Source organism: Trachemys scripta, chromosome 8, assembly GCF_013100865.1.
Source record: "Trachemys scripta elegans isolate TJP31775 chromosome 8, CAS_Tse_1.0, whole genome shotgun sequence".
In the NCBI taxonomy this organism is placed as follows: Eukaryota; Metazoa; Chordata; order Testudines; family Emydidae; genus Trachemys; species Trachemys scripta.
In genome coordinates, this window is record NC_048305.1 from 51,246,769 (window position 1) to 51,272,996 (window position 26,228).

The 26,228-nt window shown below is 41.4% G+C and overlaps 1 protein-coding gene across 9 annotated transcripts in view; it reads left to right on the forward strand.

Annotated features, from left to right (window-relative positions):
• The window catches only part of RASAL2 (RAS protein activator like 2), a 272,884-nt gene that overhangs the window by 156,725 nt on the left and 89,931 nt on the right, over positions 1-26,228 (forward strand). For 8 of the 9 annotated variants that reach the window (XM_034780315.1, XM_034780316.1, XM_034780317.1 and 5 more), the window contains one exon: positions 1,866-1,992. In XM_034780315.1, the coding sequence (XP_034636206.1) occupies positions 1,866-1,992 (127 nt within the window). Of the gene's footprint in view, positions 1-1,865; positions 1,993-18,609; positions 18,719-26,228 lie in introns of those variants that run through there. The other variant, XM_034780319.1, reaches the window with a different exon arrangement.

Here is a 26,228-nt window from a genome sequence, read left to right on the forward strand (position 1 = left end):
GCTGGGCGCTTCCCCTCCTGGGCTCCAGCTGTGCTGGGGAAGCGCCAGCTGGGGGCGCAGGGTCTGGGGCTGCCCGGCAAACTGTGAAGCCGGTAGCGCTCGGGCAGCCCTTTTCGCGTGGCTGAGAGTGGGAGGGAGGAGGGGGCGGGGTTAGGGCGGGGAAGGGGCGGAGTTGGGGCGGGGCTGGGGGTGGGAAATGGGCGGGGCCAGGGGGTCCTCTTTTTTAATTTGTTAACTATGGTAACCCTATTGTTGAGGAACAATTTTGTTCACTCTCCTTATCGTCTATTATAGCTCAAAAGTTTTCTCAAACTTATGGAGAAACTAGATACAGAAAATTTCAGCCCAGTCAGTGAAACTTAAGGAAATATCTAAATAACTGAAAATAGTGGGCTATAATGGAAATATATAAGCAACTGAAAATACAGACATTGGTAGCAGTCTACCTATTGTAGGGGGGTAGTCCAACAAAGGGAACCAATTGTCATGGTTCAGGGATAGCTGCATTTTCAGCCTCTCAGTAACTCTGAATGCAACCCTGCAGGTGATAGACCTCTTCTTGCCTTCATCTCTCTGGGAAAATTGTGGAATTCCTCCCTGACTCTCAGACTGGGTCATGGGATATAGCACCCTGTGAACTGACTGACTTCCTCAGCAGACCCGACTGGGTTAGAGCCCTGCCAGTTTTCTCTTCAGGAGCTGTGACCTTTTTCAAAACAAAGTATTCAGTCTCAATAGCCAGAACAGACCATAACAAAAGCAAAGGGTTAGTAATGCAACACTCTGCACACATATCTCTTATTGGCCTGACCTAAAGCTTAGGTAGATCTGGCTTATCCAGACACCTCCACATCTGGGAACTGAGGTTCAGTCTGCTTCCTCACTGTCCCTGAGTCTCTCTCTCTGTCTTCAGGGACAGACCTTTCATCAGTCCCAAATCTCTTTGTCTCCCTGCCTCTATTGAACTTGGCCAAACCAATTTATGCAGGGGGTGGGGGAGAGAGTTCCAAGCAGTTGATTCTGTGTTGTCCATTAATTATTGGTAAATGGGTGGCTATCAGAAGTTTCTCCACACTCTTATCTGTGTGCATGCTAACCCATGTATAACCTTTAGCAATTAATAAATCTGAATAAGCCTGCATTAACCCTTAGTAATCATGTAGCAAATGCTATAACAATCAAACACAGAGATGTATATATAATATTCATAAAATATTTCAGGCATCTTCCATCTCCTTCTCATCAGTAACAACCTTCATTCAAAAGTTCCTCTGTCCTTTTTGTATGCCATACTGATCAGAACATTGGTCCATCTATCCAAGTACAGTATCTTGATTCCAGTCCTCTGTTATAGTTGATTGTAATGACTGTGTCTCTTTGTTGGCAGTAGTTACTTCATGCTTTTGTAGAGTCTCGAGGCCTTGGGTTTAAGAAGCCTTGTAATCTGATTAGTAAATTCTGCCTGATTTTAACAGTATGGAAATGAATAGCACTTCAGACCAATGGCTCTTGGCCCTCAGTAATGGGAAAACCAGTTTCCAGGTACAAGATTTACCTTGTAATTGTATATGTTGTTTGTTTTTGTTGCTTGGTGTCTTTTTGGCACAGACACGTGTACCTCTGTGTGCTATGCACAAGTCTCTCTGCGTAGTTGCATTTCCTGGTAGCTCACTTCTTTTATAATAAACGTACTTCCCCTTTTCTGGATTGTAACCTCTCCAGAATTTTGTCGTAAGGTTGGATCTGCTGCATCCTGTCTGAATATTATTGCCAGATCAGTGAAAAATTAAACAAATCTCATTGAGACTGAGTATTAGAAGAAATATATAATGACAAATTAAAGATGTTGGTATCTTTTTCTGTAGATGCCTGTGGAGGGGGTACAGGAGCAGCAGGCAGAATCTACCAAAGGGCGGTGCTTGCGACGTACAGTAAGCGTCCCATCTGAGGGTCAGTTTCCTGAATATCCACCAGAGGGAGCCACTAAGCTTGGTAAGTTACAAAATTAGAAAAGCAATGTACTAATTTTAATTTATAGATGCATTATTTCTCTGTGTTAAAGAAATTGTTTCTTATCCAGCATTGCTGTCGTCAGTTTGCTCAAATCAATAGCATTTCAGCTAAATGTTAGCAGAGGTCACAGGAGAGTGACCATTGTGTATAATTGCCTGATAACAAAGTGACTTCAGTGTGTTAGGATTTATCTGAACATTAGTGAGGTTACTGTTGAGTCCTGGGAGGGAATACTGCATGGCACGGAGGCTTATAACTGTATTTGTGAGGATACTAAGGAGCTCTTGGATTTATAACTGTGAATCTGTGAGCCCAGGTCAATAGTGCTGCATGCTTTACAGACCGTTTTAAGTGGCTCCTCCTGGCTGTTTGTTTGAGCTTTTACTTGGTTATGATTTACTTTATTTAAGCATTTTAGAAGTTCCTTGGCTTTGTATTTTAGTGACTACTGGGCTACACCTAATCTCCATACCTGATTACACACTATCAGAAATACTGTCCATTTGAAGGTGGTGGCTTCCCAAATAAACAACAAGTTGTTAGCAAGGGGCTGTGCCAGTGTTGGTTATAATCATACTTTTCGAAAAATGAATCAAAGGAGACAGAACTAGAGGGCACTAAGGAAAACTGAAAAATAGAAGAGCAGTTGTGATAATAGGGTTTCCACAAGGCCACATTTTGGCCCAGTTCCCCATGTTCTCTCTCTCCTCTTCAGTCAGCCAGGAGCAGTGAGGGATAGTGGAAGGAAGCAGCAATAGTACAAAGTGAATTCTTGTTTCCATCTGCAACTAGTGAAAGAGCATGGCTCGGCAATAGGCTGTCTCTTGCTGATGGGGCTAGGAAGAATTCTGCTTTTGCCCAGCTGTAAAGTTGCAATCCTAAAAGAGAGTGAGCTGCAAGAAGAGGCTGCAGGTACAGCTCTAAGCAGCAAACTAAGTAGGATAGTGACTTCATGTAAATATGAAGCATACATAAGAGGGGTTTTAATCTCACAGGTGTGTGCTTTTAAAAAAAAAATTAGTCTATAATTACATGGATAATAAAATGCTCTAAAATAGATATTTTTTCCTGGGTATAGATGCAGTATAGCAGTTTCAATAGCTGTTAAGGCTGTATTTGTGAAGCACTCTACCTCACATTTTCTTCCTGAAAACAAATTTCCTGGTGGGAGGGAGTTTGAGCTTTTTCTCGGTCTTGCATTAGGGGTTTGGAAGAGAAATGCAATTTAGAAACTTAAAAGGGAAGATGTCAATGTGTAGGAATAGGAATAATATAAATGTGGTTTTTAGACACTTATTTCCAGATAATGGAAATTACACCTCTACCCCGATATAACGCTGCCCTCGGGAGCCAAAATATCTTACTGCGTTATAGGTGAAACTGCGTTCTATCGATCCGCTGGAGCGCACAGTCCCCCCCCTCCCCCCCGGAGCGCTGCTTTACCACATTATGTCCGAATTCATGTTATATTGGGTCGCGTTTTATCGGGGTAGAGGTGTACACACAATTTGTTGCAAGCCAGAAGTGCTTAGAAGTCTTCAGGAATGAAACTCCTAATCTTTTTTTTTAATAATAATAATAATAATTAATAATAATAAAAGTTTAAAGAAAGTTATACCTGACCATTAAGCAAGTCTGAAAGTCTGGAATGCCAAAGTTGAGATTGCTAATGCAAATTTAACTCTGCTTCTTTGTGTGCATGTGTTTATAATACAGATTGTAATTCTATGATCACATACTCAAATAATAGAATATATTTTCCCCTACACCCTTAGATACACATGTAGCATCTTATGCCAGATAAGAATCCATTAAAAGTACATAGGAAAAGTACACAATAACCCATAGTCAGACAATTTTTTACATATTTTGTATACAACTATAATAAAAATTTTGCTGGACCATATAGGTCACCTAATTTAGTAGCTAAAGAGGTGTGGGCACACAGAGCGGGAGGGGAGAAGGAAAGACACGGAGAACAAGATCATGACTGAAGGGGAGAGATGATGGATGAGTAGGAAGGTTTTAATGTCTGATCACTCTGCAGTAGATCAGGTTCCTTTTGTTTACTTTTCACACGCTGACTAGAGATATGGTTTATCAGTCATCACAAAATACCTGCTGATTGAAGAAGCTGGGGTGGTGTAGAGAGAACGGTGAGAAGTATATTTTTATGAACAAGACAGTGAGCTAGAGGGCAAACCAATGAAGTAAAGCACTGGGAATGATTGTAAAGAAAAGGAAACAGATGGCAATGGGCAGAGTGTATCACCAGCAATACAGATAACAGCTGGACTGAAATAGTCTTTGAATGGACACTAAAAGCTATAAAGCACAATGGGGCAGATAAACTATCCAGCAATGAAATTGCTGTGCGGAGCAGATTAGAGTATCTAGCTAGTCCTAAGGAAGTATGTGTTTGACATGGGAACAGCAGACGTTATAGCTTATGAGAGTGTCTGAAGTTACTATCCAGAGATGTGCTGGATCTATTATGAAGGTTAATGGATGGCAATGGTATTTGCTTTTTTCCTATAAGTAAGGCTACTGTACATGCTTGACTATAAGAAATGAGAGAATCATTATGTAATCAGTTAACTGCAGTGCTACAGTTATGCCTTTATAGAACACATTCAGATACTGTACTGAACCATCCTTTCATTGACTTTAGCAATTGACAAAACATTGTTATATTACTATATGATGAGACCATGCATATGCTTTGGGCTCAGTTCATGACTAGGAATAATACTGATTCTTAGGATTCATACCGCTGTCTGTGATCAGAACACTGTGGAAACATCCTAACACCAATCCTATAAAGTATGTAACTATATATTGTCCATGTTATAGATAAGAAACTGAAGCCCAGGGCAGATCTGTTGCAGGCACAAAGATAACACACATGAAGGTGGGCATCTTGTTTATTTTGAAAAGAACAAAAACAATAATCAATGGATTGGTCATAATTAAGGCTATGTTTTAGTGACAGGTATTTTTAGTAAATGTCATGGACAGGTCACAGGTAGTAAACAAAAATTCAGGGCCTGTGACCTGTCCATGACTTGTACGGTATACCCTCCTAAATCTTGGGGGGGAGGGGAGAGGAGGCGGCCCTTGGGTGCTAGAGTGCGGGGGGCGGCCTGGGACCCCCGCTGGTGCTGGGGGGAGGGGTTGGTGGGGCTGGCAGGCTCCTTACCCTAACCGGCTCCGCGTGTCTCCCTGGAAGTGTCGATATGTGTCCCTCGCTCAGTTCCCAGGCGGTCCATGCACTGCCTCTGCCCCGAGTGCTGGCTTCACAGCTCCCATTGGCTGCGGTTCCTGGCCTGAGGGAGGGAGGGACATATTTCCACTTCCAGGGAGCCCCCCAAGGTAAGCGCCGCCCAGAGCCCTCACCCCCTCCTGCACCCTAACCCCCAGCCCTGAGCCCCCTCCCACACCCAAACTCCTGCTGCTGCTGGGGAGGGGGAGCGTGGTGGCCAGAGACTGCCCCAGCAGCAGCTGATGCGGCTAGCCCAGGGGCTGCCTGAGTTGCTCGGGCGGCCCCCAGGCCAGCCTCTGCAGAAGTCACGGAGATTCCGGAAAGTCACGGAATTCGTGACCTCCATGACAAACTCACAGCCTTGGTCATAATGCATAGAAGTATGTTGCGTGTAAAAAGCTTCACCCTCTGGCTCATCCTAAATATTAAAGGAATGTCTATTGAAAGGAAAGCTACCCAATTTATGCAGAGACTGCACATGGTTATTCTATGTACTTGTTTTACACAGGTTGTGTGTAACTAAGGCTTTCCTGCGCTAGGTTAAAACCAGTTAAACTCCGCTGTGAAAATAGCTAATGAATAACGCTGTGTGTGGTATTAAAAACTGTTTATGGAGGGGACGGGCAGACCCTCAATATCTCCCTTACGCACTAGGATCTCACCCATGGGAGCACATAGCTTCAGAGGTAGTTCCATTTTAAATATCATACTGTTTCATCTGCTAAAAATGAACCATTGTTTTGTTTAACACCAGTCCACTAAAACATAAGTCTCTGATGTGCTAATCTTCATATGGTGAGCAATATGAGCCTCCAGTGCTGGCACCCACACAGGAAGTTTAAGGATGAGTTTCATGAAGCAGGCTGAATTAGTGTATCTTCTTAATTTCCTCTTTTACTGTTACTTTCCTTATAATTACTTTAGGTCCTGTCATTCGGTAGCTTATAACTCTTCTTTAGAAAGGTTATGTTCTTAGTAATTTCTCATGGTTTATAATTACATATTGGTATTTATAAATCAACCATACAGAAAGAGCCTAAATTAATTTCACTGATTCATAACACGTGCCAGATCATTAGCACAGAATCACTGATCTGTTTCTAGTAGGGGTCCTATGTTTCTCCTGTCCCCCAAACATACACACAATCAAATGCAAAACAAACCACTGCACAAAATAAAATCTACAAAGTTTAGATATAATTTGGGGGGTAGTTTTTGTGGCATTTTGAAGAAAAACCTTGTTTTGACAACATCTGTCAAATGTATTCCAAGGGGTGGGAAATGAAAAGGCAAAAATCTCTTCTAATTAGTGCTTCAGTTATCTGGAAAGAATTACCATACCAGGGAGAACCTGTAATTAGTAACAACACAGTCTGTCTGTAAAATCTAATTGGAAGCAAGACAAAACAAAGTTGATTCTCAAGATTCCTTGGTGCTTAGAAAAGCTGTAATTGATGCAAATGAGGAAAATCCATTGAGATATGAAGTCCTTTGGAGGATAGAAACTAAAGACTATTGGATTTGGACCTATTGAAGCAAAGTACCTTATCTTTATCTATGAATTTTCTGAATTTTGGTGCTCTTTAAAAGAGGGATTAATAGCACTGGCTAGAGAGGCAGGTCAAGCATGAATAGGCTGTGTAGATTCCAACACCTTTTTAAACATACACCTCAGCCTTTGCTATCTCACCCTTTCCCAGATGGGAGAAGCTGCCTCATTGTGCCAAACTCTGGGGTTTTATGACTAGAGATTAAGGATAATATTTTCAAAAGTATCCAAATAGCCTTTTCAGAAGTGACATAGACAGTTAGGTACCTATGTCACATTTTCAAATGGGACTTAAACTCCTAAATAACTTAGGTGCATTTGAAAATTTACCCTTAATTTCCTACGTTCATTTCATTTGTGATTTAAATGGGTTTCTGAATGTGAGATTGCAGCATCCCAACCCACCACCATCAAATTTCTGTTTTACATTTTTCAAAAGGGCAGGAACAGTCTAACCTCTTGCTTTCTAGCTGTTGTAAATGAGTCTGGTGCTTCAGTGCTCTGAACAGGGAAGTTGGGGGGAGGAAATCTAAGAAATAGAAAAGATTCTGGCTGATAACTAAAACATGCCTGACTTGATGTGACTTAGATTCTCCACTTGCCCCAATAGCTACTGAACTAGGATGCTTCATATACAAATCTATAAACTGAATTTAGGGGAACAAGAATGAGAGAACACAAGAGTCTGTGGAAATAGAAAAATTTGTAGTGGTAGAAACTGCAGTTTGATTAGTCATCTGGGCATGTGTACAGTATTTTTTCCTCAGTAAAACACCCATGGAATGCTGGCATAAGTTTGCCGTTTCAATTGTGTAGGATCAATATTGCTAATAGAGATGAGTCCAAATCAAAATATCAGATCCAAGTTTGCAGGCCAAAGACCCTCATATTTGGTAAGAGTCAAATACTGATAGATATTTTAACCCCCTCATATTTAGGAGTGTCCAAACCTGCGGTTTTGGTTTGGGTCTATCTCAGATTCCTGGCTCTACAAGCAGGAAGCAGGTCCATCTACAGGGTACTTTCTTTAGGTCCAAGTAACGGTATTTCCTGCTTAGTTTTCATTGTTGCCTTATATAGTGGAATCCCTCTAATTGATGTTAGTGTACCTGTTGTTGCTGGATGCTGACACTGATGTTTCCTCTGTATATCTGTTTAAACTCTTTTTCATAACATTTGTCTGTTTTTTGGTTCATGGAACTTCTTCAAAGTCAAAGCACGCTTAGGAAATTTTGCATTTTGGGGGCAAAATGATGCTTCAGTCAGTTGTCCAGATGTTTGCAAAGCCACTTCTGCTCCACAAATTCACATTCCTGCATTCCAAAATGTTGCAGGAGAGGAGAGAGACGATGGGAATGATGCTAGAAGTGGCTTTCCCACTTCTGTCATTGTCACTAGCTTTAATACTTCTATAGGCTAATGGAATTTAGCTATGCTTAGGGCCCCGAATACTATATGCTGCATCAGATCTATCTTATATAACAAGGCCTTCTGATTTACGCCGTGGAACTACTCTGAATTATGGCCCTGATTCAACAAAAGCACCTGAAGCATGTGAGAGGCAGGGTGGCCCAGTGGATAGGGCACTGGACTGGGACTTGGGAGTCTTGGGTTCTTTTCCCAGCTATGACACTGACCTGCTGTGTGACCTTGGGCAAGTCACTTCACTGCTCTGTGCCACAGTTTCTTCTCCTTCACTTTATCTACTTAGACTGTAAGCTCTTTGGAGCAGGGGCTGCCCTTCACTAAGTGTTTGGTTTGTTCAGTGCCAACTACAATGTGATCTCTCTCAATTGGGGTCTCTAGGTACTACTGTAATACATAGAATTGATAATAGTTAAGCATGTGCTTAAATCATCACTATCCCGTAAGGCACTTAAGCATGTGATTAACTTTAAGTACATGCTTACATTCTGTTGCAGTCAATGAGAATTATGCAGCAACGTTAGCTAGTTGTGAAATCATTCAGTATACATAAGATTAATGGGGAGCTGTATGCTGCACCTCCCCACCCTTGGCAATAACATTCAAACAGTTCACCACACAATTAAAATATTAAATTTGTTGAAGGGAGGGGGTGGGGAGACAGAATGGCCACAAATCATAAGAGGTCCTGGGGCAAGTAAGCTAAATGCTCATCAGGAGATCCTGCACTAGCAGTTCTGCATAGCAAGTGCCTACCCCTCCCTCACAGGTCTGAAGTCCAGGAAATGACGGTCCATTTCTGCAGGAGAGGAGCTTATTGTTCTGTGTGACTGGCTAGGTGAGCAATGGCTATGCCCATGTGTGGAGGGCTGAAACACTGTGCTGGGGGAAGCAATCAGAGGCTTGCAGGGACAGACTAAGTCTGGCGGACTGGGACTGAGACTGCCACTGCTGGAAGGCTTAGGAGCTCCACATAGCAGCTAGCTTCCTCACTCTGAGTTCCTCCATTGGATTTCCTTTCACCGCCTTGTCAATTAGACTGTTGATCTTTAACTTTAAGTCGCTCTGTGATGCAGCCGTGCCAGATCTGTCAACTCTTGCACATTACTGAGCTGTTAATTCCCATCTCCTCCCTGCCCACCTCTGTTAGCCTTTCCCACCCATTCAAGCACCTTTGTGCTTTCACCCATTCTATCCCTTTTGGAGGAGATCCTCCCAGAAATGAGCATTGCTGTCCTCCAGATCCCTCCATAAATCTCACCTGTGTTGTGATGCCTACAAATATCTCTACAATGGTTAGGCATTTGGTGTTGATACTGGTGCCTATTGTGGTGGCTTCACCTTTTACCCTGTCTCTCTCCCCTACCCCACCATTGTTGTCTTATATGTAACATTTGCCCACCTATTGTGAGAGAGAGAGAGAGAGAGAGAGAGTGTGTGTGTGTTGTGGGGCAGGAGCTGTCTTGTTTATATGTGTACAGTGTCTAGCACAGTGGAGCCTTAATAAAGGCTTCTCTGTATTACCATAATATAAACAATTGAAATAATTATCTTCCCCTGTTTTGCAGCTAAGCTACCCAGGAGCAGGGTTTCATTCCTATAGAAGGGAGGAGTTCTGCATAATGGGTCCTCCCCATCCCCTTACACAGTTCCTTAGACAGTGCTTCAGCCCTTTCTGCTGCCCTGTCTGTAGGAAGATCCTTGGTTGTGAAGGATCTCCCTCTCCCTGCCCCTTGCACCCTCTCTTATAAGCAGTAGGGTGAGAGCAGGTGCAGGAGACCTACTGAACTCCTGTGGGGAGAAAACAGGAAAACTGATATGGATAAGGAAGGCAAAATTGGCAGGTGGACAAGCTAGGCAGTGTGAGGAGGATGGAAAAATGGCAAATTTTGTGGATTTATTTAGTGCAAAGAGCCTTGCATCACAGCGTATCAAAAAGATGTCATGTTGTCATTTGCGCTGATGCATTGTCCCATTGTAGTAGACATGGGATTCTAAATACCCCTCACAGTGTTCCTATTAAGTTATTAAATATCATTGCCCCTGTACTATAGATGGGGAAACTGAGGCTGAACTATCTGATGTGCCCATATCAAGCAATGTTAATGTCAGAACCAGGATTAGAGCCCAGGTCACCTGACCTGCTAGACTCCAGGGTCCCAGGCAGATCCCCTAGCCAGAATTTTCAAACTTGATTGCTTAAAGTTAGACCAAACACCTGCAGTTACCATTGATGCAACCAGAAGGAATGGATGTTTGGCATTTATGAAAACCAAGCTAATTTGAGGTCCTTAATCAAGGTGTCTGCCTCATCATACTAGAGCTAAAATTTTTGGTCTTAGCCCCCAAACAGAGGACCCAGAAAAACCAAAAGTGTGAAATCTACTGAAGCTAATATTTTTGCATTCAGATTTTATATTTAACTCCTTGTCCCCCAGTTCAAGCATCCAAGCGCACACACAGTTGATGGATTTTTAAATTGATCCTTTCTGAGCTAGTGATGTTTTCATATGTGAATTACTCAGAGTGGAACTCATTTTAACAGTGAAAATTCCACTTTCACCTGATCCACCGTGCAAGGGGAGAAGTGGTAAAAATGAGGCATCAGTCTGTTTTGGTGCCAGATCCGGTACTGAATCAGGTGAAAATACCATCAGGTGACTAGTCAGCAATCCAGAAATCCTTTCTCAATACTATTTGAAAGAATGTGTCCACGGGCTTGGAAATGGTGTGAGCAACAGAACATTAGTTAAGTAATACTTTGATTGCTCCTTGGAATGTGCCTCCACCATCAGTTTCTGCAAGCTGCTGCTCAGGACTTCTAGCTGGAGGATGATTGCACCAAGGAAACACGCAGTCCATGTTCTTCCTTCAGGTAAAAAACTTGGCGGGAGAGAACAGTAACTAAAGAATGATGTTTAGGATTAATTCTGTAACTGCTGTTCCCCATCCATAATATTCTCTGTATCTGTAATGATCAGAACCGAGCCTTGCTGTTTGCATGTTCCAGATGAGATGAATACTTTCTGTGATGGAGGAATAAACCTGTTTAGACAATACATTTACTGTGTGAACCAGTCTGTTGCAGTCCTTTCTGTGCAATAAAGTGTCTTGAATGATTACGTGATAAAGGAATACAACTTTTTTCATGACTGGAAAAAAACCTCAGTTTTAAAAGAAGTGCTGTTTGTGACCTGGTCAGTGAAGGAATCTGCAATGCACCAGTTTGGGTTAAATCTGTGCATTGAGCTAATGGCATACTTAAGAAAGGGGCAGATGTTTTGAAGAAATAGGCTTACCATGCCTTCTAACTGGACAATATGCTGAAACGGACTTTGCCTGTGAGGAATATCCGTTTGAAAGTGAAGGTGGGGAGTTGCAGCATACAGCTCCCCATGTCTGTATTCCACGAATATTCTGTCTTGATGAAAGACTTTTCCTAACAGAATTGTCCTTCTGTGCCTTGTTGGCATGTGCAAAATGTCCATCTCCTGTCAGCTAACAAAGTGTCTGGTTGGGGCAGTAAAAAAATGGGAACTTCAGCTTTGGTTCTGTCAAATTGGTGTGTGCATGTGCATGTGAGCGAGAGAGAGCGAGAGAGCATGGACTTTCTGGTATTTCTTTTTTTTAATTAGCATCTTGTAAGTGTGTATGTAAAACAAACCTTATATGCCAAAAATGTAGTAAGCCTGGATTGAGAGATCTCCAATAGATACAGTATAAGTTCTAATGAAATCAATGCACTAAGCACAATACTACATTTCTGTATGTGAATTTTAACAATACTGAACTGAGAGAATTGACTAGCACCACATATACGGCAGAAGGGTATTGTGCAAATACAGCCACAAGGCTTTCCTATTGCACTTCAGTTCTGACCTGCAACAATGTTAGTAACACTCCACAATGCATAAACCTTTCAGGAGCTGAGACTGCAAAACTCCGAGGTTAGTTTAATGACACGAACAAGGGTCTGCTGAAGCCTAGACAGAGCACCCAACTTTTGATGTAGCACAGATTGGAATCAAAGTGTGAAAGTCAGGTGCACTGATTCACTGTCATCTATTGCTGTGATTATCAGCTGTAAGTAGTTGAACTGCAGTTATTCACAGGGAAGTTAATTAAACCTTATTGACTTTTTATTTATAATTTCTTATTGTTTTTAGAAAATATTAAATTTGTATAGCACCTTTTAGTCCCAAAATGCTTTACAAATTGTATTCCATTGAAACGCAGTAACTCTTGGTATAGATGGCAGTATGAAATTGCTGTGCAGCACAAGGCCAGCTCTTGTCTGACGCAAAATGTGTCCTGATATTGTTGGGGTCTGCAGAAAGAGACAAGACTTTGGGTTTTTTCCCTCAAGTCTCATTTGAAACCTAAACTGTACAGAATGCAGTTTGCCTGCCTCAGAATGATGATGAACTGAGCCCAACCATGCACGGATTAGAACTGTGCCTTCAAGGAGGCTCTATATTTTAACATGATGCTTAGACCTCTCAGACATCTCCTCTGGCATTTGGAGCTATTCATATATAGAAAATTGCTAAGCTTCTGTGTTTTTCCTCCAATATAACTCAAGTAAAGGCAGATGACTTGTTTGTTTTTAAATGCTGCGGCCACAATCCTTATACACCAAATGCCAGATTTTAGCAGGGAGCAAATTTATTTGGTTAAATCTTAAACCTCAGTAGAACAGGAATTAATGGTAATATGAATACACAATCTTAACACTTTGATATGCTGTACCACATAATCTGTGGGGGGAGGGGTTCTTGGAAATGTGTTACTACACCTTTCTGAAAGAAATCCCTGTAAAAGATTGTAAAGTTTATAAGAGTGGCCAGTGTTTGTCTTGCATCTACAGTGAGAAACAGAGATGTTGGTTCCAAGAGAGGGAAGCTGCAGGACTCCGTGGGATGGGCAGGTTTTTGGTCTGTTCTGTAAACAAGCTACTGTTTAAACCTGAAGAAAGCTCTTACCTTGCTGAGCCCTATTTTTACTGTTCAGGGTTCCTCTGATATATACAACCCTCTGCATCAGGCATGAATTTGCTGTGACTTGTTCAATTTTGTGCATACTTTTTTGTATTTATGTTGCTTGCTCTTGCTTCAGAAGCCTGCTTATATTTACCTAGTTTGTGCACACTTATGGAGTTTTTTTACAATGAATAGTATGACAGCTGATGGAAAATTAACTGTAAATGTCACCTTTTATGCAGATCTCCTGTCCCAAGGATGACACCTACCCTTGTCTTACTTTTCCAGTATAGACCAGGCTTAACTTGTTAACTACATTGATTTAAAAATCAGTGTAGTTGAACTAGTTCAAACCCCTAATGTAGACCTACTACTGAACTCCGTTTATCCAATCTAAATGGGAGTCTGACCAGGGGCAGATTGATTAATCAAAAATTCAGATAATCAGGAGAATGGGAAAGTGCGAGGCTGCAGCGCCATCTAGTGGCCACAGGAGTGTTCACCCATTTCTGGACCTGTGTGCGCTGAAAGCCGGATAATGGAGGGTCAGCTAAACAGGGTTCTACAGTACTTCTACTGTACTTACACCTTTTTAACTATTGCTGATATCAATTTAGCTAAATTGATAACTTACCAATGCAAGTATGGGTTTAATTGGTTTAAGTGCATTAATTATAGCTATTGCACCAATTTAACTAAACTGATTTTAAAATTGATTTCATTACATTGGTGCACTTATCTAGTATAGACAAAGCCTTAAGTTCCCTATCCTGTGCTAGATGCCCATGGATTAGTAGCCCATCCATTTCCACTACATTCAGTTAAGACGCCTTTGTGATCTTTTTATAAATAGAGCTTGAAAAATTTGCCTAATACTAACTATTCTGGAGACTAAGGATATATCTACACAGTAAAAAAGACCCGCAATAGCAAGTCTCAGAGCCTGGGTCAGCTGATTCAGGGTCATGCTACGGGGCTAAAAAAAAAAAAGTGTAGATGTGTGGGCTTGGGTTGGGTGACGTAGTTATGCTGATGTAAGTGTATAGTGTAGACCTAGCCTCAGATACTGAACTGGACTTATTCCAGCAAGAATATAGGCTATTTTGATAACTTGTTACCTTTACTCTAACTGATGACTCTTTTATACTGCAGGGGAAGAGGAAGGAATTATACTTGCTCTGATTGTATCAGCAAAATAGACAAAAATGTGTTTCAACAGCACAGCAGAGAGATAATTTGTTTAAAAGAAAAATAATAAAGCCACTGAGGGAAAGTGGGTTATTGAGCTCCATTGGAGTTCATCTCTTTCCTAACAGGCACCTTTATGTCGCATGCAAATCCCTGACTCCCAAAAGAAGCCTTGGAGATGGGGAGGTCTGTATGTTCTAGTGGTGATTAGTATCCATTAAGATCCAACTCAATGTCCAATAAAGTGCTTCTGGCTGCAGGCTGATAATTATTGATGCATTTTTGAGACTTCTTCATCTGTGTATTACCCAGTGAAAGATTGCAGCATTTATTCGTTTTGGTCTTAGAGGTCACTGCAAATATTTACATTTGAAGAACAGTCACATTTTTGACAGAGATATCTGCCGGTGGTACTGATGAAGTCAAGACCAGACGAGCCACTGAAAATTTCTGCTTTGTAACTTTCTTTTCCTCCCTGCCAAGGGTGGCACATTGCAGCTAATTCTCTTCCATTTGGAAAGGTCTAGAGGAAGTTTTTGATTTTTTTGAAATCTGATGTGAGGGTCACCTTTTGACTAGTGCTCTGGGTCTCACTGTGCCAGTTGGGTAAGAGACCCGCTTTTGTGACCACGAGCTAAAGGACAGTATTAATGGGCATCTTTGGCTGGCTTTAAGGAGTCTCAAAATATCGGAAGATATCTCTGTTCCTGCTATTCGTGAAACATACCAAGAAGGCTCTAAGAACGAGCTGCAGCTTTGTATGACATTTCTGAGCAAGTGGGTGAATGCTAAGTTTGAATAATTCCAGACAGAGAAAATGCTGTTATTTCCCAGGCCATGGACTGTCAGGAATGTTGTGGGAAGAAGAGGCTCCACATTGTGTCATGATAACTGAGAATCATGGGTTGGAAGGCATCCTGACCAGTACATGCATGGGGGTTATAGATTAGATATAAGCAACAAAGCTAGATTAGAGTGTGTATTGGTGGTTTGACAGCTGCCCAAGGAAATGCACCAGTAAGCAAATGCTGCACCTCCTGACATGACACGTTTTTCACAGTATATTTTAAAAGTAGAAGACAGCTTGGTCCATTAAAAATATACCAGACACTGCTAGTCAGAGATATATATGAAAGATGAGTTAGTGTGTTCCACTAGAAAAACTGATAGGCAACACCCTGATGTTAAACCTAGCCTTCCTGCTACCATAGGCTCCCGGGAAGGGGGAGAGAGAGCAGGACTTACTGCCAGGACCTACGATCATATTTGAGACTTCATTTTTCATATCACTCTGGCTAGGAGGTGTGTATGAAATTTGAAGCTCCAAGCCCTCTAGCTGTTGGAGAGGAGGAGGATCTCTTTTAATCTCTTCTTCCCTATGTGGAGTCTTCTGAAGGCTGCGTATGAGGAGGGTTTCTGCTACTTCTCTACCCTTCTCCATGTGACTTCTGAATGCTGTGATGGGAGGTGGTCTCTACTGCACTCTCCCTGCTTTTGTTGCCCTGTGAATAGCTCCAGTGCCTTTTCTCTGCTGCTGCTCATGGCTCTCTCAAGCAACACAAAATTGACACAATTCTTGAAAATTTCATTTGCTATCTTTAGGGTTCTGAATAGAAACTGTGAAACTGTCCACAGTGTTAGTGAGGTCACTGCCACTGATTTGGAAAAGCTGTGAGCAGCAGCAGAGGCACTGAAGCTGTTAGTGTGCAAACCTAGGCAGACAATCCTCTGTTCAAATTTGGAATGTTATTTTCACAATCATAAAGAGTACAACCTTAACTGAATCCATTGAAAGCGTATATTCTCCAGAAATTGTTAGTGCCCCCGAAGTTGCTAAGGAACGCTGGCTGCCGGTGAGTGGAAAAGTGGATTTCTCAAGGTCTGTCATAGAAAGAGAAATCAGAATTCTTTGAAACCGAAGGGGTCACTTGCAGTGACTGGCTTTAGCAATGGCTGTGATAGAAAAATGAGTGAAAGCGCTGAAGAGATAGTAGATGGGCTGGTAGCACTTAAATGCCTATTTTTGGATGCCTCTTTTTCCTGAGTATGCCTGTATGCAAAAACAGCGTTAAATAACGTGCATTCTTTAAGGGAAGTTTGAGGGCAATTCAAGGCACTGTCCTGCAGAAAGCTAGTTTGGTGCATAATGATGTCAATTATTTTCCTCCACATTTTGGAGTTCCCAGCATTCTCTAGGAGATTGGCAAAATGGGAATTTCAACAAAAAGGCAAAACCCAATGCCATAGTCCAAATTCACATAGGTCACACCATCAATCACTGGGTTGTTTTGTGTAAATGTCAGATACCTTCATGATCCTTGGATGAGAGAGAGCTTGTTACAAGGACTTTGCAGATTGCATTTCAAGTTCCTGCAATAGACTGCTTGGATACCCCATTTGCTCCCTCTTCCCCTAAGCACTCTCCCTGCTTATACCTCAACCACCACTTATGGTTCCTTTCCTGCTCTGCCTGATATCAGCCTTGAGAAGGCTTTTAGATAATGGCACAATGGGAGAGGGCTGTCAGTCTATTAAGAATCTTAATAGAAAAGAGAAAAAATCTGTTTGAGACAGAGCTTAGCAATTTCACTGTGGATGTTTAAAGAAATATTTTAACGTGTATAGGGAACTTAATATACTGTGCTTCTTCAGTCTTTGAAACAAGGTTTACTCTTCTTTTTTATATTTGGCTTAAATTCAATCTTAGGGTACATCTACACTACAGGGGGGAGTCGATTTAAGATACGCAAATTCAGCTACGTGAATAACGTAGCTGAATTCGACGTATCGCAGCCGACTTACCCCGCTGTGAGGACGGCGGCAAAATCGACTTCTGCGGCTTTCTGTCGGCGGCGCTTACTCCCACCTCCGCTGGTGGAGTAAGAGCGCCGATTTGGGGATCGATTGTCACGTCCCGACGGGACGCGATAAATCGATCCCCGAGAGGTCGATTTCTACCCGCCAATTCAGGCGGGTAGTGTAGACCTAGCCTTAGTAGTATACTTTATTCTTGCCATTTTCTCTCACTGGAATTGGGTAGAGTTTTAAAACACTCCAAGTAGCTGTGTATAGTTAATCCCTCCTCCAATACAGCAATCCTCACTACATACTTGGGGGTCTATTTCCTTTAAGTAGAATCAGATCGTTCCTTTGGCATTTCAAGAATCTAAATTTCTTCATGGCAGGTATAGCAGGGTCGTGGCTGACAAAGCCAGATCTGACAACTCATCAGGTCCCTAGAAAACACTTCCATTTACAGAACAGCCAACCCATGGTCTCGGGGATATTAACCCATTTTCACAACTGGAACTGTAGTGTAAGCCCTCTGTTTCTAACCAGGCTGAAATGGAGGATTCCTGAATGATGTAAAGCAAGAACTGGAATTGTAACTGGATGAGACCTTAAAAGCCCATGGCCTGTCTACATAAATACTAAAATTCTGATGGCTCTTTAAAGAAGAACATGGATTTATCCCAGTGCTCTAGGCTTTATTGTTCCCTTCTTGCTGTTGTACAGTGTTGTGTGCACCAGTTGTTGTCTGTTGCTCTCCACCCCAGACATAGCTGCATTTCTGTCATGCTGAAGATAGTTTGTAAAGTGTTTTGGGATCCTTCAGGATAAAACGTGCTATATCATTATCAAACTGTTCATTTTAGTGGGGACACGTGTGGAGAAAGAGGGACGGAGGGAGATTACTGTTAGTTCACAAATTGATTTTCTAAGGAATCCTATTAAACTGAGATTGTTCTGTCCTTCCACTTCCCCAATAGTTAAGTATTTCTAGAACCAGGTCAAATTAATCTCTGTATAGATGGGCTTGTTTACTTTTTTATACCATTGTTAGTGTCGGGGGGGGGGGGGGGTTAACCTAAAGGCCTGTACTAGCATGAACCATGTACCTAGTTCTTGGTTTCTGTGTGTGGTAGTTGGCTTTAATTTTTTACTTAATTTTAGAACATCAGGTGGGGACGATATTATTTTTCATTCCACAATCAATTTTGTCTGAGCACACTGTCAGCGCGTTTCTCTCCCAAGAACCATCCCGTGGCTTTCATACATATTTCTCATGTGAGCCTTAGCAGGGGGTGGGGTCATGAAAGCTTCTATTCCTACTGGGAAAAAATTGCCAGGGCGTGGGGGTTGTTGCATAAGAGGAGAAAGAACAGAAGCTTATCTGAAACAGAAGTAACACAGAGAAAAGGAAGAGACATGTCACTAAGGAGAGAGGAATTAAAAAGGAAGAAGAGATCATGTTACAAACAAATGAACAAAACAGGAAAAACTTTGAACAAACTACAGAAGGTGGGAAAGAGCATGTGGTCTGTTTACTATCAGCTGTTCATTAAATTGTAGCAATAGGCTAAGTGATTTTGTGTTTCTCTCATGTCTATTTTCTTCTGCTCTGGTGCCCAGACTGGCAGGTGGGATCTGCTGGGAATCAAACTGTGGATTTTTAAATTGATCAAACTTGACGTGCTATCCTCAGCAGTGGCATTATTATAATGTGTTAAAGGCATCATGCCAGTAGCAGGGACTGGAATGTGTGTTTTCCCCTTTCTTTCTCTGCATGTTAAAGAGCAGCTTTCGTTCTCTGTTCTAGGGTAATGCTGCTGTACCTAGAAATCAAACTCTCTGCAATTTTAAAATAAACAAAAAAGATAGCAAGGAAAGATCTTTTATTTCAGACTTCACTATTTCTCTTTCAAAAGCCAGAAATCACACCCTGAATAAAAAGCAATCCCAGTTCAGTATCCAAGGAGATAAAATGTGCATTGTTTGTTTGAGAAAATCGTCAGGGGTTTGTTGAGAGTTGTATATTTTCCCGAGATGTAGAGGTAGCTGGCGGTAGTAGTATCTTTAAGTATAAAATACAATTTTATGACACTGGCACTTAAAGTGGCAGCGAGTGAGCTCTTTGCTCCCCTGTTTGATTTGGGATTGTACTTTCTTGGAGTCAACCTAGTTTGTAATACTTTGGACAGTTTGTGATAGCAGCTTCTGAAATCAGCACTTCTTAGTTAGTTTTTATATAATTGATTTTAGATGTATAAATTTTTGAGACATCTGCTTGGATCCAGTGGCTTTCATTAGTTTAATACATCTGTTATTTAACAGCAGTTTCTCTCTCGCTCGCTCGCTCTCTCTCCCTCTCCCTCCCAGCCCTGTGTGCTCATTGTCACTCTCACTCTATCCACCCTCGCTCCATCCCCCATGGGACAGGAAAATGAAGTGTCTACCCGTCCCTGGTAGATTGTTAGCTGTTAATATGGGAGACTGCACGTGCCCGAATGCTGCAAGAGAAGGAAAGCAAGTGAGGGGCAGCTATTGTTTAACTGAAACCAAGGAGCTGGGAGACAGGCTTGGGTTTGACTGGCTTTGGCTCTAGCTTTTCTGCATTCCAAACTGTCTGAGGCAGAGAAAATAGAGAGTGAGCGAGGAGTATGCACAGAGCTTTCTGGCTGTCATGCTGGCAGGATTATGGTAGAGGCACTAGAAGCATCACAGAATGCAGTTCACAGGTAAGATCCCTCATGATATTAACCACACAAGTCTGGAAACGTATTACTGCTGTATTCCATTGAGGTTTGACTGGATGAGAGGAGAACAGGTATTGTGTTAGAAATGTAACTATGCATGTAGTTAAGAACTAAAGCCTTGCTTTTCAGCCTTTCCTTGGTGCCTACTGTATACATAATTTTTGCATTACTTTATCAGTGTTGTACACAGCTGCTATTTTCCCCAGAGATGTTCACATGTGTTTCACCTGACAGGATGAATGCACAAGGGAGAGGGCAACGTGGGTATCTATCTTTCACCAGTGCAGAAACCAAGGGCAGTAGTATCCCTCTGAGACCCCATGTGGGAGAAGAGACGTCAAGAACCAGGACATTACCATAACTAGTTATAATATTTAAAATAGTTGCTTGCTATGTGAATTCTTAGATTAAAGAAAAAACCCAACTCCTCTCTAAAAATCCTTACATAATTAGGATAACTCAGGAAGAGCAACCTTCCACATAAAATTAGATTTATGGATAAGGGCAAATGTGCTTTACTTGCTTTTTAAGAACACATTGAGTGACATTCTTAATGTGCTAGTTGCAGCTGGCACTGTATGTTGAAATCGATATAAAATTTTGCAAACCTAGCTTCCTGTTCACCAGGAAGAGATGATAAATCAAAGGTATTCAGGAAACCCCACAGGTGGTTCACACAAGCAAGAGGCTTTTTCAAAAGAGTATATTTTCGTATTGCTGTTTTGCTTTTCTGGCAACCTGTGCTTTAAAATATATTGTCATAAGATAGTAAGCTGGAAACCTTCAGATTTTGTGGTGTTCGATATTTTTAGACATGTGCCACTGACTACAAAAATCAGTAAGTTTTGTATGAAGCCAAGCACTGAAATCTCGGAATAAAATGTTGACTACCTTGGAGTTGTCTTTTAACACGTATTGATTAGAGAGCGGTCATTCAGTTATTTCCTGTTTAACCCCTTCACTAGAGATAGACCTGCTAGTTCGCTCAGGCAAAGTAACTTTGCATTGTGTCACCCTTAGCCAGTGTGACGAATAATATCCAGCAGCTGCTTGTGGTTAGAGAATGAAAACATTCTACGTTTATTTTTTCATATAAGTGTGGATTCCTTAAAACAAAACAAAACAAAAAATCTCATAACCAGCTAACAGGGGAGGCTTACAGTAGAGTTCATGCTCCCTGCCTAGTTTCATATGGATGATCAGAGGAAGGTGGTTGAAAGGGGAATTTCCAGCCTTTTCTGAGGCCTTTTATCACATCACTAACCTGTTATTATAAGAGTTGAATTAAAAGGAATAGGTTCGGTAGTGCTAGGAGCTCCAGAAGGTGGAGGCAGAGGACATTTGTATCCAGATGTTTTTTGTGGTCCCTAAATTTAGCTGATGTTCTTTACATTTCTTTTGGAGCTTCCTGAGCAGGGGAGAAGCAGCACAATTCTGAAAGAACGGTTCAGGAAAGCTGCTGTCAAAATGATCTGCCTTTACGCGCAGATGGCTCTTTACAGTGTATGGGAAGGAGTTGGCTGTGTTATTTGGATACAAGAGAAAGAAGGGCCGTCCTGTTGCAATGAGGCTTGACCTGCTCTTTCACATTTTCTAGTACCACAGTAGCTCTTACCATAGGACAGTGTGCGAGTGCATGAGTTAGAATTTTATTAATAGCAGCATAGCCTTGTGCCAAAGAGCAGAAGACAAAAAGTATTACAATAAAACTTAAAAATTAAATCCAAAGTTATAAAATATTAAAATACTCATAAGTACAGATTTAAAAAGACATACTCCAGTAATCTACATATGATCGCCATGCGACTTGCCTTTTCCTTATTTTAACGGCTGACCAAGCAAATATGGCAACTGCTTGGATTACAGATACACTATCAGCGCCTAACAAATATTCTGTTTTCTGAGAGGTCAAGAAAAAGGAATCTGGGATAAAAATATGGAAAGCCATTTTGACCTCAAATGACAATGTAATAAATAATGGCATAGATCTTCCACCTGCCCTAAACCAAATGGACAGAGGCAGTTACATTTTTTATTCCAGTTAATTGGCCTTCTAAGTAAGCTGTCTGCATGAATTGAAAACTGAGATCTGTAAAGACCCTTCTAAGCATGTTATTACACAAACTGTCTAGTTGTCTGGCATTACCCATGAGTCTTTTTAACAAGGGGGAACCAAGATGATGTATCTGAAGTAGATACATCTGCCTTATTTAGTTGCTTATTAATATCCTCTGTTCGCTACTTGACTAGGGATTTTACGTTTTTAAACTTAAACCTAATAATTTCCAATTTTAAAAAACCTGGATGATGCAAAGAATTTTTAATATATTCTAACCAAGGAAATTTATGTGAAAGTCTTGCTGAGCTGCATCTCTAAGCACAACCTTGCAAACCTATGAGTGCGTACTATGAATATGAAGCCAAAAATTAATATTACGGTATTGCATTTTGGACAGGGTGTTAAACTTTCACTTCAACTCATTACGAGTGCATTTATTGACATGCAGGAGGGCTGTGGCCTTCAATGTAATTACCTGAAAGGACATTGTTCTTCTAGTACAGAGTCTCGGCAGGTTTCGCGAGGCACTCCAGCAAATGACGGAGGAGTTGGCTAAGGGTGGCCTCCATTTTTCGTGGTCAAAGACAAAGCTGCAAGATCTAGGACCAGGTCCACCTGCGACTCCAATCTCTCTGAATAATGAAACTGTTGAAGCAGTCTCTAGCTTTTGCTATTCGGGTTCTATACTCACCACTTCCTCCAACTCTCCATTAGATTGGCATCGCGGCGTCTGCCATGCATCATTTACAATGAATATCGAATCAACATCATTTCAGTACAACAACCAAGTTCAGGATCTATTTGAGCTGTATCTTTTCCAAACTGTTGTACAGCTGCGAAACATGGACACTATGCCGCTCAGACTGGTCAAAGCTGGAGGCTTTCCACACACAGTGCAAACATCGTATATTGGGCATAAAGTGGAATGACCTAATTTGTAATGCATATGTTTATGGTCACTCCGGTCTACACACTATCAGGGCCGTTGACTGCAGATGGCGACTTATGCTTTTCAGACATGTCATGAGAATGCCACAAGACATTCTGGCAAACGCTGTTCTCTGAGTGGCTTGTAACATTTGGGATAAAATTCCACCAAGCAGGGAGTGGAGGTGGCCCAGAGGCAGACCCCCTTATTACATGGATTTATCAAGTCTGTTCAAATATTGGACACTCAGGCCATCAAGCCCTTGCGGCCACAGAGGAATGAACCAAATGGAGAACGATCGCTGCAGCCGACCATTCGGCTCAGCATTGAAGAATAATAATTTTGGACAGAATAGAATTCATACCTGTCTCAGCTCTAAGAATAGTGGCTGGAGTATTTGGGAGATCAAGGATCTTCCTAAGAATTTTTGTTTTGAATCACTTCTAGTCCTTTGAGATCATTCTATCCCTACAGTTCTGCTCCATAGAAAATTTGAGTGCATACCTTAGCCTCAAACACTCAAAGGCTGGTGCAATTAAGTTGCTCACACAAGTCCAGATAAAATGTAACGCCTCTTGCATTGAATCTGAGTTCTCTTTTGTACCTGAATATGCTTATCCCACAAACCATTTTGTACAAATCAGATACCCAGGTAGTGGAAAGAGCTAACTTGTTGCATATATAAACCAAAAGGGTATGATAAACACGTCAGTTCCAAAGGTGTTTGTGACAGTAGAAACATATCCTCTGCACATAATAAGATAGACATAGGGTGGTTCATGATTTTAGGGGGAAAATACTGATCCCCTTTTAATGCAAAAGCAACATCATTAATATAAAAGCTAAAAAGAAAAGGGGCTAAAAGATAGACCTGTTGAACTCCTTTTGTAATTGAGATAGAATCAGTTGGTTTGGTTTTTTAGAAAATTTTTGCCAGAGTCAGGATTGTATTGTATGAATGATTGGCCTGTTTGGTTACATAATTGGTCCATTCTCCTACACACCAACTGCTCTCTGTATCTGTTGTGGTGAGGTCAAAGGACAATCGGTGCTTTAAAAACCTCACTTTTTAGGTAACCAATGTTAGCTACCAACTGTTGTGGTCAGTCTGAGTGGCGATTCTTTACATAGCTTAACAGTGCTACTTCTTACTCAGCCAGTGGAGTTTGTTTGTTATGACACACAGTATGCAGTTTTCCTCTCCCCACACTTGCAGTACGCTGAGCATGCTGAATGGGGTAGTGATTTTGTGATGTGGACACCTACCCAGCAGAAAGTGAAACAAATCCACCAACTCATTTACTTCATTTGGGTCTCCAAGCAACCATCGTAGTGCTGCCAGGCATTCAGAATATGAGTCAGGCCCTTAAAAATCATGAGATTATTTTAAAATATTAAATTTTTATTCTTTTAATTGGCCATCTGGTTTCTGAGTCATTAGGTTGATCTTAAGTCAAGTTTTTAAGCTTTTCTCTACCACAGTGAGGGCTCGAAACTTTTTCATAAATGAAAACTGATATTTTGTCCATGGTCACTTGATTCTAGGAGCTGAAGCTTTAAGAAAACACCAAGAATCGCAATATTCACAGTAATATTGAGAGTTGACAACACTGCTGATCAGAGCGTGACATTTTTCAGTCAGTTTTATTATGTTTAAGGTGACTAGGAGTCTCTTAAAACAAAGCACCAGAAATAATCTTCTGCCCTACACAAGCTTTTGCAGAATTTATGCTCCCAAAGCCTAACCCTAACCCTAACCCCAAGCCTTGTCCTGGTGTATTTTGGGCTCCCTATAAAACATGGGATGGATTCTCCAGGGGAAGTCCCTTTGATTGTTCCGAAATCTCGATCAGGAGGCATTTGTGAAGAGTATCTACAGGACACTCCACCAATCTGCACAGGAATTATAGTAAGATCTACAAAACAGACATTAGATCTGTAATTTAGTATGGCTCCGAATGCTGGATGGTGAGGAAGAAACTGGAGCAGATCTTCAATACAGAGGAAATGGAAGTGTTAAGTTCGATGCTAGGAATTACAAGGATGGACCATGTTTGGAACACACAAATTAGAGAAAGTGTGGAGAGTGGCACCAATTACTGAACAGCTGAGAGAATCCAGACTTCGATGGTTTGGGCTTCCAAATAGAAGACTGGACTGAAAAAATATAGAGGAAACAGCATGTTAAACCTAGAAGTGGAGGGTTAGAGAGAGGTTGGAAGCCCCAAAATTAGATGGATGGATGTCATGCAAAACTATTTGGTTTGCTGTAGAGAATTGCTTCAAAACCGACTGGAATGCAGAAGGGGGACTCGAAGAGCTGACTCCAGATAGATGGGACTAAGACTAGAAGAAATAGTATTAAACAAAAACAAATGATCGATGCATTAAATTTCCTGAATCGGTCATTAATGCAAGGAAGTGTCTTGAGCCTTGATAATTACCTCAGTTCTGCCACTGTTCATGTTCATAACTTGCTAATATTTATCTGTATGCAGAGAATATGAGAGGGAAAGAGGGAAATGTGATTCATGAACAAGGATGGAGGGAGAATCCATAGGACTGGAAGGGACCTCGAGAGGTTATCTAGTCCAGTCCCCTGCATTCATGGCAGGACTAACTATTATCTAGACCAGGGATAGGCAACCTATGGCATGCGTGCCAAAGACGGCACACAAACTGATTTTCAGTGGCACTCACACTGCCTGGGTCCTGGCCACCTGCCCGAGGGACTTTGCATTTTAATTTAATTTTAAATGAAGCTTCTTAAACATTTTTAAAAGCTTATTTACTTTACATACAACAATAGTTTAGTTGTATATTATAGACTTCTAGAAAAAGACCTTCTAAAAATGTTAAAATGTATTACTGGCACGCGAAACCTTAAATTAGAGTGAATAAATGAAGACTTGGCACACCACTTCTGAAAGGTTGCCAACCCCTGATCTAGACCATCCCTGACAGGCGTTTGTCTAACCTGCTCTTAAAAAATCTCCGATGATGGAGATTCCACAACCTCCTAGGCAATTTATTCAAGTGCTTAACCACTCTGACAGTTAAGAAGTTTTTCGTAATGTCCAACCTAAGCCTCCTTTGCTGCAATTTAAGCCCATTGCTTCTTGTCCTATCCTCGGAGGTTAAGAACAACAATTCTTCTCCCTCCTCCTTGTAACAACCTTTTTATGTACTTGAAAACTGTTATCATGTCCCCTCTGTCTTCTCTTTTCCAAACTAAATAAACCCAATTTTTTCAGTCTTCCCTCATAGCTTTTTTTAGACCTTTAATCA